The sequence below is a fragment of the Seriola dumerili genome, unplaced genomic scaffold, assembly GCF_002260705.1.
Source record: "Seriola dumerili isolate Sdu_G_001 unplaced genomic scaffold, Sdu_1.0 BDQW01000533.1, whole genome shotgun sequence".
NCBI lineage: Eukaryota > Metazoa > Chordata > Actinopteri > Carangiformes > Carangidae > Seriola > Seriola dumerili.
Genome location: NW_019174788.1, coordinates 764,791 through 783,076, shown reverse-complemented (window position 1 = coordinate 783,076; position 18,286 = coordinate 764,791). Strand labels below are relative to the sequence as shown.

General features: G+C 40.8%; 1 protein-coding gene across 1 annotated transcript in view; it reads right to left on the bottom strand.

Moving 5' to 3' along the window:
- The window catches only part of grik3 (glutamate ionotropic receptor kainate type subunit 3), a 92,218-nt gene extending 81,466 nt beyond the window's left edge, over window positions 1-10,752 (bottom strand). The window contains exon 1 of the mRNA XM_022764229.1: window positions 10,518-10,752. Within this exon, the coding sequence (XP_022619950.1) occupies window positions 10,518-10,632 (115 nt within the window). The 5' untranslated portion in view covers window positions 10,633-10,752. The remainder of the gene's footprint in view (window positions 1-10,517) is intronic.
- Window positions 10,753-18,286: the final 7,534 nt, after the last annotated feature.

Genomic DNA, 18,286 nt, shown 5'->3' with positions numbered 1-18,286 from the left:
CACATCCTGGAATAGGAAGCAAATGAAACCTAAACAAACGCTTATCTTTTACCCTCTTGAAAGAACACGACTTCAAATAAATTGTCATTTCTATTCTCAAGGAAAGGAAAATGGGGAATAGAAGGAGACAAGTAAAGGGGTAAAAGGGGGCTCCTTTCCTATCACCATGATGCTTATAATGTGAGACAAAAATGAATTAATAAACGAAAATAAGTTTGACAGGCCAGCAGCTTGATCGTGCTCAGACTTGACGCACATGCACCACAGCACGTAATTGGAGGTAATATCTCCTCCTGTCCCCTGTTTTAAGTTTGACAGTGGCTGGAGAGGCTCCCTGCACTAATAGGCTCCACTCAGAAAAGCCCACACACACACATACACCACACACACCACACACACACTCCAGGCCGATTCTGTCATCTCAAACTGTCCTCTGATGCTTAGGCAGAATATTGACAAAGAACGTGAGGTCTGTGATCTGCCTGGGTTGGAGCCAACCATCATTACAGACTGGAAATCCAGCTCACAAGTCCTGCTGATTGTCCCCTGGCCTGCTAAAGACCCTGATAGAGAAGGAAAAGAAAAAAAAATCCTCCCTTTTTAAAGTCATCTGTCCTCCTTGTGTGGTTACATCTCTGATTTTCTACCATGCTGGGTGCGAGGGACATATGCACATCTGACGACGGAGAATGTTGAAGTCTTACGACATAATACTCTCTATCGAGACATTTCAAGTCTTTGTGTTGGCTACTGTATCAAACTGATTCTCTACATTTATTTTAAATGAGGGATGCAAAGTAAGCAATTAGCTTTATCATTGATTAACAAGTTGATTTCTTTTGGGCTGAAACATCACTGATTAATTTGGCAATTATGTTTGATCTGTACAGTAAAATGTCAAAATAGTAAAAAATGACCATCTCAATTGTTTCAAATTCATTTTTCTATCTATCAGCTAACTGATAAATCAGCTAATTATTTCAGCTTTAGACGTTTTTCCATTTGAAAAATTATTTCATGCATAAAATGTTAAAATGGTAGTTGTAATATGGATAGTTACCAGTACCCAAAGAGATATTCAATTCAGGACAACAATTAACAGTTTAGTATTTTCACTTGATGTCTCCAAAAAAAAAAAAAGAAAAGAAAAAGAAAAACATTCTGTTGACTGACTGATCGATTAATTGATTGATCATTTCAGCCCAATGGTAAATTGCTTCATTACGAGATTGCTCGTTTGTGTATTGTGGCCAGTGTTCTCCATATACAGTATGGTCCTAACCACATTTGAAGTAATTACCCCTCTGGCAGACAGGCGATCCATACGTGAACAGAGCAGAGGGAGGCTGAGCAGGACATTAAGTGAGCATTAATTCTGCAATGCCAGTCTGATGTCAATTATTTTAAATGCGGTCAATGTTCTGATGGTTATAAATTTCTGCAGGTACCAGTCACGTTAACAAAAGCTCCTTGGTGTAAATGCCCTGAGGCAAGTCTTGAGGAAGAGAGAGAACAGCATTTTAGGTGTTGAATTAGATTGGAGTTAGCATGCTGTATAAATGTAATCAAGAAATGTAACAGCCTTGTGACAGTTATGCATGTCTTTATTTACCTCTGTTGCTGGCAATTTGTGACATTTCCAATAGACCCTTCAGGCCATTTAGAAGATTGAATACCTAACTTTTCATAATAGATAACTCCAGACTTGTAATTACTGCAAAGAGCTCGTTTTCTCCTTGTTTTCCATCACTGACGCCTTTTTGACATAGAGGCCACTTGTGGCCTAAAATTCCATCTATTTTGCAGATATTTTGCAAATACCCACAACCTACCACAGTTTACTAATGCAGATGTTAAATATTCTACCTGTCAGAATCATTGGGAATGGATGTGTTTTTAAAGACCCATGATGATATCTAATGTTAATCTTTTATGGCATTTTTGACTAGAATGGCAGGTGGCAAGGACGTGCATGGCTCTTCAATTGATCCTTTTCATCAAACCAGATAATACTTGCTGATTGCAGACTATTTTAGCGCAGGCGAATTTCATGTTATTATGTTCACTCTTGGGGAAAAGCAATAAGGAGCATTCATTCCGAAATTAGCAAGCTTTCACAAAATTAATTCTCTTTTTTTTTTCTCTGGACAAATGAACATGACTCTGAGGCTGATGTGTTAAGAAAAGAGGAAGCTGCATATTTTTTTCCTCTTTTTTTTTTTTTCCATCTGAAGTTTTCACCTGTGGATATTTCTTAATAATGTAGGAATAAAAACTAAAACCTTTCTAAGGAATCACACAAACCCAAAGTGTTTAGTCACAGTATATAAACCCACTTTACACAGAAATGGTCTAATTTATGGTTAAAGACATTACTGCTCACATTACAGACTTGTGAGCTATTATAATTTCCCAAATTGTAAGAAAATAATGACTTTGTCAAACCAATTTAACTAAGTTTAAACTGAAGGCGGGCAGTGGCAATCTAAAAAATAACAGCAACCCACAGGACTGATCACTACAAGAAGGAAAAAAACCACTTGAGGCTGGAAGTGAAGAAACAGAAACACTTGAGACTTGAAAACACAATTTAGGAACAAAACAATCAGAAGCCAAATTTTTTCATTAACTCCGTGACAGGGAATTGATTTGTGAAAAAACAAAACCCTGCTGCTTAGATGATAGGCTAATCACATGCTATAATCTCCACCAATCACATCCTAGTTTGCCGACTACATGAGCTTCGGTTACTATGACAGCCATGTCTGCTCCTCAAACCCCTTCTGAGATTGTGGAAAACCTGCAGGACAGTTAGTTACTACCTTTTCTGGCTTTACATTAAAGGCCGTAATTCATACAAGCATCACTAACAGCTTTACGAAAATGTGCTGCCAGCCTCAAACCACCCACAATCTCTCCTCCTCTTCCCTTCCCTGTCAACGATAATGTCTGTCTTGTTCCATATCTGAAGCCGGTTGCATGCAGACAAGCTGTCTTCAGATGAGTCACGGGGGAACATTTTGCGGTTAACCACACTGCTCTCCGGGGGCAACCTGGGCAGTAGATCGGCAGCCGGTAAAACATTCACTGAGACAGGGGAGACCGTCCCAGATTGTCTCGCCTGCACACAGTGCGAGTGCTGAGTGGAATCTTCTGGGTATTGGCTGTGTTAACTAAATTGACATTGGCTTCCAACCTCCTGGCTATCCATCAGTGAAGGAATGAGCACAGAGGCTAGAGAGGTAACCCCTGAGTCTTAGGCAGTAGTCCTCGCAGGGATGAAAAGCAAAGGGGATGTGTGAGGCAGGCAGACTGTGGAGGAGAGGATCTCTGTTTCCCCCCTCCCCCTGATATTTTTGGTGATAACCATTCATTTGTAGTGGTTTTGGCCTGAAGAGGTTTGTCTTATCTGTTCCTTCTCTTTCTCTCTGGGGGGAAAATAGAGGGTGAGTCTTCTCTAGCCTACTCTCTCACAGTTGATTAGTAACTCCTGCTCTACCCCTACGCTCCAGGGATTCTATGCCAGCTCTCCTTATACATCCCCTTGTCATGCACACACTCGCACTTCCTCTCTTTCTCTCTGCACTCCTAAACACACACTCGGGCACACACATCTCCCTACAGTCATGGAACGGCAATTTGAGGGGAATCACACAACCAAGACCTGACATTTGCCATGCACCTATAACAAAGGGAGCTTGATTAAAAGGGCAGAATGAAACCGTGTCACCCTCTATTCATTGTCCTTAGCCCAAGTTAAATAGGATTTAAACCTGTGCATTGCAGCTGATATCTCCACTGTCCTGATTGCTTTAAAGCAGTGAGAATAAAAAGGTCTTGTTATTGTAATGCATGTGCGTAACTGTATGTAACCGAGGTGTCAGAGGTGACCACGTTTACACAGAGCGTCTGGGAATAGATAAGGACGACAGTAACGCGGGGAGGGGAAAGCAAAGCTAATACTGCTCCGGTGAATACCATGGTGTTTGAAAGGCACAGGAATAAAGCTTAGTTTTATCAGGCTTGGGACAACACACAAAAGGCGGCAGCATTGCAACGTGGCGGGTTTTAAAATTGGGATCAAAAGGTTCAAGCTAATTAACAAGCTAAATAAGAGTCCCCTTGCTTCATCTATGTAACTGCCCCCCTCCCCTCCCCTTCTCCCTCTGTCTCTTTTGCTGCATTACTTTATTCGCCTATGGTGCGTGTGTGCGGTTTGCCAACATACACAGGAAAAGTGAAGACAAATTGCTCCCCATGCTGAAACGTAAAAAAAATAATCACTAAATTACCTCCAACAAGATGGTTCTAATTAACTGTGTTATATTGCTAGCTTGACCCTGAGAGTGAAATGCCCCGTGATCAAGCTTTCTTCTCAAACTGTTTTGATGTTATTCGACTTTTCCAGCAGAGCCCCGAGGAGGGCTGAGATGGGAGAGTCAAATGAAAAGGACAAGGGCACATAATAAAGACAAATGGCTAGAGCATGAAATTTGATTCATTGCATTGGTACAGAAACATTCGTAGGGAAATAGCCAACACTGACATGCCATGAATTTCAAAACACTGTCAAATCCAAAAAAAAAAAAGCACACGTCCTGCTATAATGACATAGAGTCCCTGAGGGGCCTGCAGGGGGGACTCCGGGCAGATTGTGGGCCAGATCAATCAGGCTGTTGTTTCTGATGGACGTTTCTACATTGAGTTGTGTGAAGATGTTTAGCAGGTTGGTTCACCCAAATGACTTAAGTCTACTGGTATCGAGCCTTGCAGATATTTGTGGTGTAATCTGCTCAGGGTTCAGAGATATCCTGTGACTTTTTGGAATTTATTTTTAAGATGCTTCTTTTAGTCTCATGTTCAGGGTCTCATGGTTTCTTCTTTTTTCTTTTGTTTCTTCTTTTTGAATCGCCATACAAATAAAGTATATCTGAGATTTCTGTTTCCACTCAAATACAATAGAGGTGAAATGACTGTTGTTCTTGGTGCTCACAGCATTAAAAAGTGACATTTTAGAAAAAAATGCAATAGTAATGTGACTTTCCAGAAACAATGTTCTGGTCCCAGTTTTCATCTGAACTAATTTCTACCACAAAAAAAAATACTTAAAGTGTATTATTTGAGGATTATTTTGAGTGAGCACCACAAACAAAATGTCATTCACCTCCTTTTTATTTGGGTGAGAATAGAAATCTTAATATCTCAAACTGATCTGCATGTCTTAATAGCACTAAGGGGTTTTTTTTCTTAGTGATTCTAGTGAAGTGACCCTTTAAAGCTCTTCTTTCACCCTCAAATAATTGTGAAATATCTCTGAATAACATCCTACATTCATATAAAAGCAAAATGATTGCCTCGCTTTTTGAATGAAAAAGATTAAATTTATAGCCATGAGAAACTAAGCACCTTATTAATTTATTTATTTCAATAGGCATCGGAGGCATATGCTTGCAGCAGACCTTTCACTGCAGAGCACCCACTTTGTTGTACGATATGAAAACACCATCTGGTGTGTGAGCAGCGGCTAGGCTAAGCTAACTGGGGCTAGATAGGGCCCTGCTGTGTCACAGGATTATCTTACTGGTTGGTAGATCCGCTCTATTAGCCCCTAGTGGCTTGGATTATTGGATGATCATTATTATGTGTGACTGAACAAGGAGCTAAGTACCTGCACTTCCCTGATGCAGTTAAGTCTTGTTAGTGTTAGTGATCAGACACATTACGAGCCCATTTCAGCGCATTACGCATTTATTACACCTATTCTGAGACATAAACACGCTGTTTATTTAATACACGTTGACTTGGACTCACAGAGTACATTTAACACAAGTTGGCTGGCGTTACTGACTAAAAACGAGGCGCTGCGTTTCAGAAAATACAGACTATGGCACGTCTGGAGCCCATATTTGTTTGTGGAGGTAGAATGTTCCTTTCTAATATGTCTAAAGAGGATCACAGATGAGTACAGAAGACGGCACGTTCAGAGACGGGCCCTCTGCTCAACAAAACGAACATCTGCCGTTTTTCATCAGCGAGATTGAAGCTAATGACGAGCTGTGAGTGTGCTGACAGAGAGAATGGAATTGGATTGTGTACAAGAGGCCCACTGAGACCAGACATATGTTTTGGAAAATGTTGTGGATGAAGTGCATGGGTTTATATAGTGTGTGTCCGTGTGTGTGTGTGTGTGTGTGTGTGTGGAGATGCCCGAGAGTGGGAGAGGCAGACCATAGGCCTCGGCTATTTCTTTTTTGCAGCGCGTTTATCCGCCCATGTTTATACAAGTGGATGAAGAGGAGTGTGTTAGCGCTGGTAAAACAACCACTGTATTCCTCTCCCTTCAATCTCTGCTTTCGCGAACAGATAATGGAATTACACATCAAAGAAGCTTCTCCCTGTATCCGATTCTTCTGTGACCTCTACCAGCCTTTGTTCATATTCACCACGACAACTCCTCGGGACCAAGCCTCCACCAGCAGGCTTCTCCCTACTTCCTCTCCCCTGCCTAGGGAGAGATTAAATTTAGATGAAAATGAAATATTCATTTCCACTCAGCAACTGATGGCCATCTTAATTTGATAGAAATTTTGATGCAACATCTCCTTATTGTTTTTCATCACCAAACCCTCTTCTCTTAATGTCCTCGTCTTCCCCCTCTTTGCCAACCATACTGTCCTCCTGTGTGTAATCCTCAATACAAGCGCCCCTTTGGGTTTGACTTTGTTAAAACTAGAATTCCAGAGTACCATTACAGCTTTCCGCGGTCTCCCCTGAAATATGTCTGAGTCATTTCAGATGAGACATTTGCACAAACCCCGGCGAGGAGGATCTCCGGGAGCATGCGAGCGAAGAGTGCACTCTCTATAGCTCGCTAGAGGAGTTAATCACATGAAAACTTCTCGGTCCTTCCTCTCTCCCTCTCTCTCTCTCTCTCTCTCTCTCTCTCTCTCTGTGCTGCTCGTGCGGGGATGAAGACAAGCCTCTGAAGTGGCTGTGTTTGGAGACTTCAACCAAAAGTGGTGACCACAAACCCGATTTATTCTACTGAAGCTTCTGAGTGGTCACAGTGCATACAGCTTCAAGTGCTGCACATTTGTCAGCTTACATTTAAGTGTTCGGGCTGTTTCACACACAATAATTAAGTCTGGAGTCGTGGCTGCCCAAAGCATTTTAGGGAAGCTAAATGAAAAATGCATGTGGCCAGGTGTTGTAGGGACAGAGTGAGGAGCTAAGGAAATGAAATCAACATGAAATCATGAGGGAGATTGATTAACTGGCACTGATTAAGTGCTTTAAGTATTAGGTAGATAAAGTAATTGATTATTCAATAAATCCCTGTCAGGCAGTGAATAACCTCGCTGAGAGAAAACAGAGACAACAAATGATGAATTAGTTTCATCAATCCACAGATGAAAGAGACAACGTATAATAATAAGTCATTACTGTGTGCTTTAACAACAGATATATTATACAAATGTACACTATGAATATATTTTCATTTTGTCAAATTAGGCAATTCCTATCTGATGGAGAAGGTAGGAAAATTAATGAACCGCACTGACAGAGCAATGCTCACTGGAGATACAGAACCAAGCCCAAAAAGCAACTGAAATCCTCAGCGTACTGCCTTAAAATGCATCTTATTTCCATGTTGGCAAACATACAGATTATGTGCAGACACACGCTATCTTCAGAGAGAACAATCACATCCACATCCTTGAGCACATTTGTCTTTATTGCAACAAAATTGCATTATGAACTGAAATGGTTCCTAGATAGGATTAGAGGCTGAAAACATGTGAGGAAGACAAAAAAAAAAAAAAAAAAAAAAAAAAAAAAAAAGGAAAGGCAAGCAGAGGGAGAGTCAAGAGCAAAGAGAAGCTCAGTGTGAGAGAGGACAAATACAGGAGTAATCTTTTATTCCCTCCAACAAATAGAAGCTGCAGAATGAGACGGAGCGACCATCTGGCCTCAACTTAGAGCGATGCGCTGTAAAAGCACTAAAATCAATGGCAACAACTCTACCTTGGATGCCCACCATTACCCAGATGGCGCACAGGCCACCTAACCAAGAGCAGACACAGCGAAGACAGAGAGCGCCGCGCTCAAATGCCACCACCCACCTCAACGATTTTCACTGGTTTGTTTATGTTGGTAACCAGTGCTGGCCGCCGTGCACAGACTATAAGAGAGCCCTCTGTTGGTTTTAGCAGGGTGGCTGTGACACAGAGCACAGACACACACTTGCACACTAAGTACCAAAAAAAAAAAAAAAAAAAAAAAAAAAAGGGGGGGGGTGGGGTCAACTACACATTCACAAAAGCGCTCATCCCTAAACAAATCAGACTGTGAATATTAACTACAGTATGTCTGCAATAACAATACCACTCACACACACGTGCACACCTTAAGGCTTATCCACTATTAAAACAGATGAAATTGAAATTTTGTAAATGCAGTTATACAGAATAGTATTTTACATTTTATGTTTTTTTTTTTTTCACATAACCCTAGTTTTTATGTGGACAAAATAAAATGGCCGTTACACATAAACACCTGGCTTCAAAAAGATCATATGAAGACACCAGCCTTTTGAATTTTGTTTTTCTTTTGGCATCGAGGCAAATTCAGCAGCCGTCTCTTGCATGTCTCTCTACTCAGCCTGTCAAAATACAATCTCAGGAACACACACACACACACACACACAAAAACAACCTGCGGCTGAACCACAGGCAATGATAGATTCTATAAAAAGCAATAGTGCTACTGTAGCACATTTCAAGGTAAATTTGTCTCAGCACTTTGACATTTTTAAAAACAAAGCCTGTCAAGTCTATTTCAGGTCTTCATCTGAGCTGCTGCCACAGTTTCAAAAAAAAAAAAAAAGGAAAAAAAATGTTCCTTTGACCGAACGATTTCAGTTCAGATCAGTAGAAAGGGAGCTTTAAGGATTTATGCAGTTTTTCTAAGACATCACCAAAGTCCATACACAGCAATGTCAGAGAAGTCATGGCTCCTCAGAGTGCAGCAGTCAATCACAGGGACATGCTGGGCCTGCCTGACAGCTGCATATGATGCTCAGCAGTAAATATTACTCTATGGTCTCAGACTTTATGCTGTGTGTTTCAGTTGGAGGTTTTTTCTTTCATCATTTATGTAAAACTTAGAAAAATGCCTCATTCAAGGTTATACAGCTGTAACATGTAGATGGTCTCCTACTCCTGTTAAAGTCTAATAGCTTTCATTTGAATAAAAGTAGCTTTTCATTGACCACCCACTGAGCTCCACAGGATTTATGAATTGCAAAATCACGAGTGGGATGTTGCTGATGTGTCACCCCAGAGACAACTGGTTTATGAGACGCCATTCACCTCAGCACAAAAATATGGAATATGCAATTTTGTAACATTCATCCACTTTCACCCATCATTTATACCTAGAAGACAAAAAGCCCCCTCACCCCCCCCACCCCACCCCCGACCCTCTCACCCCCTACACTCCCCTCCCTGCCATTAAGACGCTCTCACTCCCTGCCTGTACTCCGGCTGTTGAAGTGGCATGTTAATGTGGGCCAATGCCATTTTGAGTAATTGTCCTGCATGGCACTCAGCCAAATGTCAAAAACGATTTGCCTTGTGACAAAAAACTGTATTGATCTTTATTCTGTTCCTGTCTCTTTTCAATGCAAAAAAAAAAAAAAAAAATCTTTCATCGCGTCGCCAGCCTCTGAATGACAATTCTCACATTGTTTTCCTCAGTGTGTGATTGGAGAAAGACAAACGCCAGCACGAGCCTGGCTGCTGTTTCTTTGTGTCCCACAGTAGGCTATGCGATCAGGGGGCACGGGCACAGGACTGAACTCAGAATTAGACTGTGTTCTTTGCAGTGATGAGATGAGATTAAATGAGGTAAGATTTAAACCGTTCAGATCTCCCCTGAATAAATAGTTTGAAACTTTCTGGTGGCGTATTTCTTTACTGGAAACTGTAGCTTTTCATTTACCAGACTGTCCTTAAAAACTTACTTCCAGAAGGCATGGCAGCGAGCCTGAATTTAGCTGGTGACTCAACATGCTGGCTGCAGAAAATGGAACAGACAAAGCAGAGTGCATAGAGGTCACACTAACCCACAATATTTCAGTTGCGTGGTCTCTGAGTGGTGAAGGCATCCTCAGTTTTTGAGGCAATCGTCTGCTATAACGCACTGCTCTCCTGTTGCTTTCTTGGTTGCCCCCCCTCCTCCCCCCCCCCCCTCATCCAGTCTAAGTCAAATGAAAATTCACACACTACAAGAAAAGAGGGGAATGGTAAATGAAAGAGACTGCTCATTTACTCCAAAAACTAACCGCTGCCGCCGAAGAGCCGCACTGAGATCAGCTGAATAGGGAGCAAATTTGAAGGTTACCATACAAACGTGTGTGTGTGTGTGTGTGCGCGTGTATCATATATATATATATATATATATATATATATACGTGTGTGTGTTTGTGTCTATAATTTCAAATGCGAAGAACTTACCTATTCGAATAACATGAGGCATCCCGTAAGAGTAGTGAATCCAAAAGAGACATGCAATCAGCGATGTCCAGTATTCCCAAATCGCACTCCGGGGAGACAGCCAAGTGTTTCGCATGGTTGTAAAGTCGCGGGATCCACTTTTTAAAATTCCAAAGACGGCTCAGAATTGCTCATCAAAACTGAATTCGACGGAGCATATATGGATTTTGGTGTCTGCGACAAATTTGCGGTCATTGTACTTGGTGCAACATTCTCCCAGGGTTTTTTTTTTTTTTTTCTGGTACTCACAAGTCTGAGAGCGGCTCGGTCTGGATGAAGCCCTCCAGTCCCTCACAGATGGATCAGCGATACACCTGCGAACGCAGGCTGCTACAATTAGCCTGCAGGAGTCTCTGTATCCCCTCCTACCGCCGATGCTATCTGTCTATTGGCAAGTACCACGGCAACAGCCGAGCCAGACTCCCGCACCGCTGTGGAAGAGGAGAACTGCGCCTGCGGAACTTTGGGTCGCCTCGAATGATTCTGTCGCCCCGAAACACAGAAAAGCGTTACACGACGAGTGCCGAGGAATTTGACCGCTCTGCAGACATTCAAAAAATGCTTGTTGCAGTTTAATCACTCCAGTCCCTCGTTCCAGTGATGAGAACAGTTCGTGTAACACAGAGAGACTTTGTGCAGGTGCAAAAGGCGCTCTCTCTCTCCAGTTGCGCACGGCGATGGCACGAGGCTGGTTATTGAGGAACGTCCAAACGTGTTCAAAAAGACTCTTTGTTACACAGCGTTCATTTAAAAAAAATCCTCTAGTTTGTGCTGGACGGGAAGGTAGTGCAGAGCGCCTTGCATCTGCGTGTGTCTGACGACCCTCCTTCCACGGTGCCACTAGAGGCACGCGTCGTTACGCATAGTTGTCAACTATGTCCAAGAAGTATTTTACGGAGGTGAGAGGGTTCCGAGTGATGACCCGGGTCTCTACTTTCCCAGTTGTCGTATCCACTTGCATCACGTTATCCATACATTTCTTCACATTTATGATTCATATGTGTTTTTTTTTTTTGTTTTTTTTTTTGGAATGGTGGAGATGCAGATTTTTTTTTCTTATTTACTGCACAGGGGTGGAAATAATATTTTTCCCCCTTTGATTAAAGCATAAGGAAAAAAAAAAGGAAATCCCCGGCTGCCTATACAGCACTGTGAATGGGATGGATTCTTTGCATGAGGGAAATAAGTGTCAGCTGAGGATTGGTTCATTGACAAAGCAGGCTTCTTATCGCTGTTATTTGAGACATGCTGTCAGTGTCAATGAGTACATTAAACCCCCGTAACTGCTCGGTGCCTATCTGGCTCTCCATTTTTCATCCCTTACAAAGCCGTCAAATACAAGCTGCAGGTTACATACACAGTCACACAGGCACAGGAGTGCTGCTCATGTCTCTCTCACCACTGCAATGGAGGAGGCAGAGCTGAAGGTGTATATGGCATTGCCTGTATGCTTTGTATGGATTTCAGTGTATTATGCACTTTGCTTGAAACTGAAACTTCTAGCAGCATCAAAAGGTTAAAATGAAGTTTGGAAAGATGAAAGCTGTAGCCTCTAGGATTAATTTGTAACTCTCTTTAAAAAATACTTTCAGGTTAATTAATCCTGTTTCAAATCTAGAAGCATTTCAACATGCAGACAGACAGACAGATAGAGAGAGAGATAGATACACAGATAGAAAGATAGAGAGATATGTACTTCCTGGAAAAACATAAACACTTTCGACATCAGAATTAAAAAAGTACATATTATAGATCTTAAATTCTAATAACCTCATACTACAAATTGCATTTTCTTTTTACATTAATGATATGCAGTTATTAAGCATATTCTGAAAAATGCACTGCTACATTTTTTTGTGCTTAATAGAAACGCTGCTGATGAGATAGTGCTGCGGCTCATTGGTTTTATTTTTCTGTTTGGAAATGGGGGAGAGGAGTAAACTGTGCATCAGGGGGCATGCAAGCAAGAACAAGCCAGACTGACTGCCACTGCATATTCATGTCTCCCAGAGCAGATTTATCGCCTGTTGGCACAATGTAAGGACTATCAACGTGAGTTATGTGGCCCGGCTCTCGCATTATCGAGATTCATTGACTTGCTGCTCTTTCAAATACAAAATGTACACAGCTCTAGCAAACAAGACATTCCGGGTCTGTGGGTGCCCTCTATAGAGAGATGGTGGTCTGTGCTCTCAATCACCTGGGCTGATAACCGGAGGGAGTCGGGCCCCGGAGCAGGAGGGCTCCCCGCTGTCACACACAGAGGAAATCTGAAGCATAAGATGAACTATCTCAATTAATTTTCGAATAGCGGTTGAAGCAAACTGGATTTGAGTTGTTTTGTCAGTGTTGTCCCCCTGCCACTCCCTGTCATTGTAAGGAGATATGAAGACAAGAAGACAAGACATTATGTTATAATGTCTCCTGCCATTATAAGAAATAGTAGAAATGTGCTTTGTCAGAGTTGGCACAAAGGGAGCGGAGCCAGGAGGATTATTAGAACAGACCAGAGCAGTGCTGGTGTGCCCTGTGTAGTACACAAGGCTTGAAATCAGTGGTTGGATAAGTATTCAGAGCTTTACTCAGGTAAATGTACAAATACAACAATTTAAAAATACTCCAACACAAGTAAAGTCACTCAGAATACTACTAACATAAAGATAGAGAAGTATAATCAGCGAAATGTACCTAAAGTATCAACAGTAAAAGTAACTGTGCAGAAAATTGTTATTTGATTGTATAATATGTTATTTGATTTGTTATTACTGATGCAATAATGTGTAAGCAGTACTTTACTCTTGCAGCTGGTTGAGGTGGAGCAAGTTCATATAAAGTTTAGTCCAGTGGTTCACAACCTATGTGTCAGGCCCTGCCAAAGGGTCACAAGAGTCATGAGCTGATTAATGGGAGGGTTAAGAAGAGAAAACAATGTTCTGTGACACAAATTTGACTTTATATTTATAATATTTTCTTTTTTTGTGAAAAATGTGACTTCTTTGGTATCAAACAGTTATTTAAATGAAACCATCTGAGAAGTTTAAAGGAGAGAGGTCTCTTAACTCAGACTTCTGAAATATCTCCCCATGTACAGAATCACAAGCCACAAAGATTAGGAACACATGATTTCAATATATAATGTAAGGATCCATTGTAATTCTTTAGGTTTTTCTGTTTTCATGTAAAATCTTAATATGAAAAGTATTAACTCCAGCTGTCAGGTCTGAACTGTAGTGGAACAGAAGTAAAAAGTGTCATCAAATGACAATTCTCAAGCAGTACAATACCTAAAGAGAAAATGCACTTGTGTTGCTTTCCACCACTGTTTGAAATGAAGAGACAAGTTTTTATTTAAAACAAAAACACAGCCTGCATGCACACTGATGCTCCGGCTGATGTCAACTGATGTCTTTCAGCAGCAGCAGCAGAATATTCATTAGTTCTCAGATTAGAAAACAATTGCAGTGCTCAGTCTCCTTAACCTGAATAATACAGGCTGCGCACATTTCCTTCTGTATGTTTGAGTAGACTTCCCATTGAGATCCAAAATGGTAGTATTTTTTTTGCAAAGGTTTGTACTTTTTTTTTTTTTTCTTTATATGATATTTGAAGTGGCTGTGCAAGGCCCCATGAAGCAAAAACGAAATACAGGAGTGTAAAAGCGATGTCCTTATAGGCTTATAACATCTGCAGCACTGAAGGACACTGGGGACTGTTACAACAACATAAAATCGCTGGTGAAATAACTCAGTCCAGTCTCGGCTTTGAGTAAATTAAAAAGTCATTTACATTGCCACTTTTTAAGCAGGTCACACATCCATACACAACAGCACAGTCAGCCCTAGTTTTTTTGTTTTGTTTTGTTTTTTTCTCTCTCTGTGAAATGATTGCTGTCGCCTTTACAACTGGCCAGCGATCAATGCCTCGTCTGGCAAGTTGGTCATAACTAATGGCTCCAGAAACATCAAGTCTCCATTGTAAAGCTTGAGACATTGAGGAGAGGTGTACTTAGTTGACTGGATTGATCAGTACATTTTGTTTTTTTTATTGTTTTTTTTTTTTCTTTGAAGATTGTGAGAGAGGAGGCAGAGGACAATCAATTTCCACACAGCGCCTTTCACTGCTTGCCTATACACCTATGATTGGCTGGAGGAGATGCACAACCCAAGATTGTTCATAATTATTTGGACAAATTGCTGCACTTCGATTGAGCCTCAAAAATGAATCATGTGAAACATTTTCACCATTGATTCTGCTTTTCTCCTCAAGAAAAACACAAAGAAGTTTGTCACCAGACTGAATATAATGCTGAAGATCGAACATCTCCCCTCAACAATGAGTCAATAGGAACTCATCTCTAGGTCTAATGTGGTTATAAATTAGATGCCTTTTCTTGGGTCTTTGTGATGGGATTCTTTTTTTTTTTTTTTTTTTTTGGTGCAGCTTTAGCTTTGTTAAAAGAAAAGATGATTGTTTCATCAAAAGGCCACAGAGTCAACTGTTCAAACTGAGGGAGTTGTATTGATCTCCTAGAAGAAAAGATAGTGACAAATCAAAAATAGGTTTGAAGGCATAGAAGCTTGATGTTTGGGAATAAATATTTCATATCTGGGTTTTCATTGTGAGCGGAATAAAGTGCACCTGAGATGTCAATTACGTATTTCTTTCTTTTTTACGACGGCCCTGTGTCTTCACAGAATTAAAACATTTCAAAAAGCTTTGTTCACAGTACCTGTCGCTGTCAGCCGCAGCACAGAATAGCCTTAAGAGACCAGCTGCAGTGTCTCGTAACTGCTGCTTGTACATATTGCTGCCATGAGCAGGGTTTGTGGCAACTCCATTACATGAGGTCTACAATGCCCATGCAGCTTTTGTGGGCAGACATAGATAATTAAATGTCGATTTACCCTCTTCGGCTGTGCTGGGGCAACGTAGCTGCTTTGCTGACAGATTGAACACTTGCTTCAGCCGCTCGCTCTTATGATTCAAGGCAAGGTGCCATGTGCAGACAAGGTTATGAGGAATTGGCCCAATTCTGGCGCTGATTGCGACGTTTACTGGGGCTCTAGACCGCTCTGGCTCGGAGTTAGAGACTGCTCAAGATGTATGTGCTGCTGCTGACGTATGTGGCGGTGGTGTGTTGCGGAGAGGGGAGACAATCACAACCCTGATCAGTCATCCGGACAGTCTGTGAGATGGGAAATGACTGCTAGCGGGGTTCAGCCACTGGTTATAGATGAGAAAGGCACAGAGTAATAATAGATTCCTGACCAACCTGATTTATCAATTGAATTATTAGTGTTATCATCCTTATCACCCCCATCATCTGTCTTCCAATAACTACCAAATGCCATCTTTGAAATTGTGAAACAGTTTGAAAGCCCGTGTAAAAAATAAATCCCAGAGACCACAGTTTCACGACCTTTAAATCAACACATCTATATTTGGAGTTCGAGTAAATAAATGCTTCTATAAATACCATGATTAAGGCCATGGTTACAAAGATGCTTATATCAGGCAAAAAAAAAAACCCACTATAACAAAATCCAAAGTCATTAATTTCTCAAGTGACTAGTGCTTGATGTTCAAGGACACCTTTGAGGTCAAGGAGGCAAACTGGGGAATTAAAATCACACTTGAACACTTCTGTTGGAGAACCTATAGAGTGCAATCAAGGAGTGATTCATTTTCTCACAAAAACTCTCTGTGATTATACTTGACACTGTGTGTGCACCGTATGCATCACGTCCTGACCTACACTCAGGCTGTCATCAGAATGCAGTCAGGATTAGGATGTTGTTGTTGTCCCATGCTGAGGTCATAGTATTTGAGTAATGTCAAGCATTAGGTATGTTTTGGATAAGCATTGAATAGGTTTCTGAGAATGATTGTGTATATATATATATATATATATATATATGTATCATTTTTGTTTTGTTTTTGTTTTGTTTTTTTGTCTGAGCTATCTGGGCTTCAATTAACTACTGTCATGTTCAACTGTTGCTGTACACAATGTCTATCTCTGCTGTCAAACTGACAAAAGTGCCAAAAAAACATAGAGTACGAGTATGACAAAACTTTATTTCAATCCATATACATCCAATACAAGGCCGGAAATTAAACATTCTCAGATTATATTTTCAATAGTACAGAGAGATCCATCTTTAATGCCTACAATCTATTCCAATTCAATACAACAGCTCTTCCATAGATTCAACCTTCACACAGCTAATAATGATCAGATTTTGATGGCGTAGTCGGAAATGTGTAAATTCAGTTATATGGTTGTTACTGAGTTTACTGTTTACATACATGAGGAGGGCAGAATATTAGAAACACCTCTGAATATAATGTAATCCAGTACAACACTACTGCTAACTATGACCTCGAACCAGCCAACTTATATGATTTCATTAACGCCTCTATGACAGCGTCAACACAAACTGAACATTATCACACCAGACAGACAGACAGAATTGGGAACAGAATATTGGGATTGTTTATATGCCTTTGTCAGCGAACCATTCTTCAAGTGTTTGCATCATACCAAAGACAAGAGAAGCTGAAACCTCAGGTGAATATACAAAATAGAAACACAGCCACTGAACCACAAACCCATATGCTCAGGAATGTCCTTGATTATAAAATAGAAGGGAAACACAATCAACATTTTGTGATATAGCGGAGGCAGATAATTTGAAAACAAAATGGACATATTTTAGACTGGAACTAGCAAATATTTTCATTATGTGTCCATTTGTTGAATATTTTCTCCATTAATCAATCAGTGGATTTGTATGAAACGACATCTTCACACGTCTCGGTTTGTCTTACCAACGGTCCAAAATCCAAAGATATGATTGTCTTCACAGTTCAACCCACGGAAGTTTTTTCATCAATATTCGTAATTAATTATAAAAAAAAATTACATTTTATGTCAATTAACTAATCAATTAATTGACTGATCATTTCAGCTCTACAGATATCTTTCCTATAATGTAGGACCATACTGAACAAGAGGGCGGTATTACTGTAACGCACGTCCAGATAAAAATGTAATCAAACCTTCACGGTGTTATTGTGTATTATCCTCAATAAAACTGTGTGTACAGTGATGCTGATCCCTTCAGCCTAACCATCATCACAGGTTTTCTTCCTGAGAGGTGGGCTTTTCTCTGTGTCTGAGCTCAACAGAAAGCATCAGGTACGGAAGTTGGCTCTAATAAGAATCTATGTAAAATGGCTAATTATGGGTTTTTAGTTTTGAACTATGAAAAAAGGCCAACAGTGAAGCCCCCTTAAAGTGTGTTTACTGTCTCCAGAGTGTGCGTTCAGTGCTACAAAGTGAGGCAGAGTGAGAGGCCAGTATCATGACATGCTTTGCAAATACTCCAGCAGCCAATACCCACGAGGCTTTGTTGCGGAGGTTATCTTCACTCTCCTCTCAGTTCACTCGAGTAGCCTATCTATCAGTGACGGAAAGGGAGCAGTGGTGACAGCCACAGTACGATTAGACACTATGTCGGCTAATATTGCGCAGGCAGTTGAACAGGGCCAGCCTTTGTTGTTGTTTACACAGCGTTTGGCCATCATTAGACTTGGCAAGGCTGGCTGCCTACTCCTTTTATAATAATTAAAATGAATATACAGTAAAGACTGCTCATGTGGCTCCCAGCCAGAATTTTGAAGTAAGACTCAATTAACCTCAACGACCCTGTCTAACACAAACAATG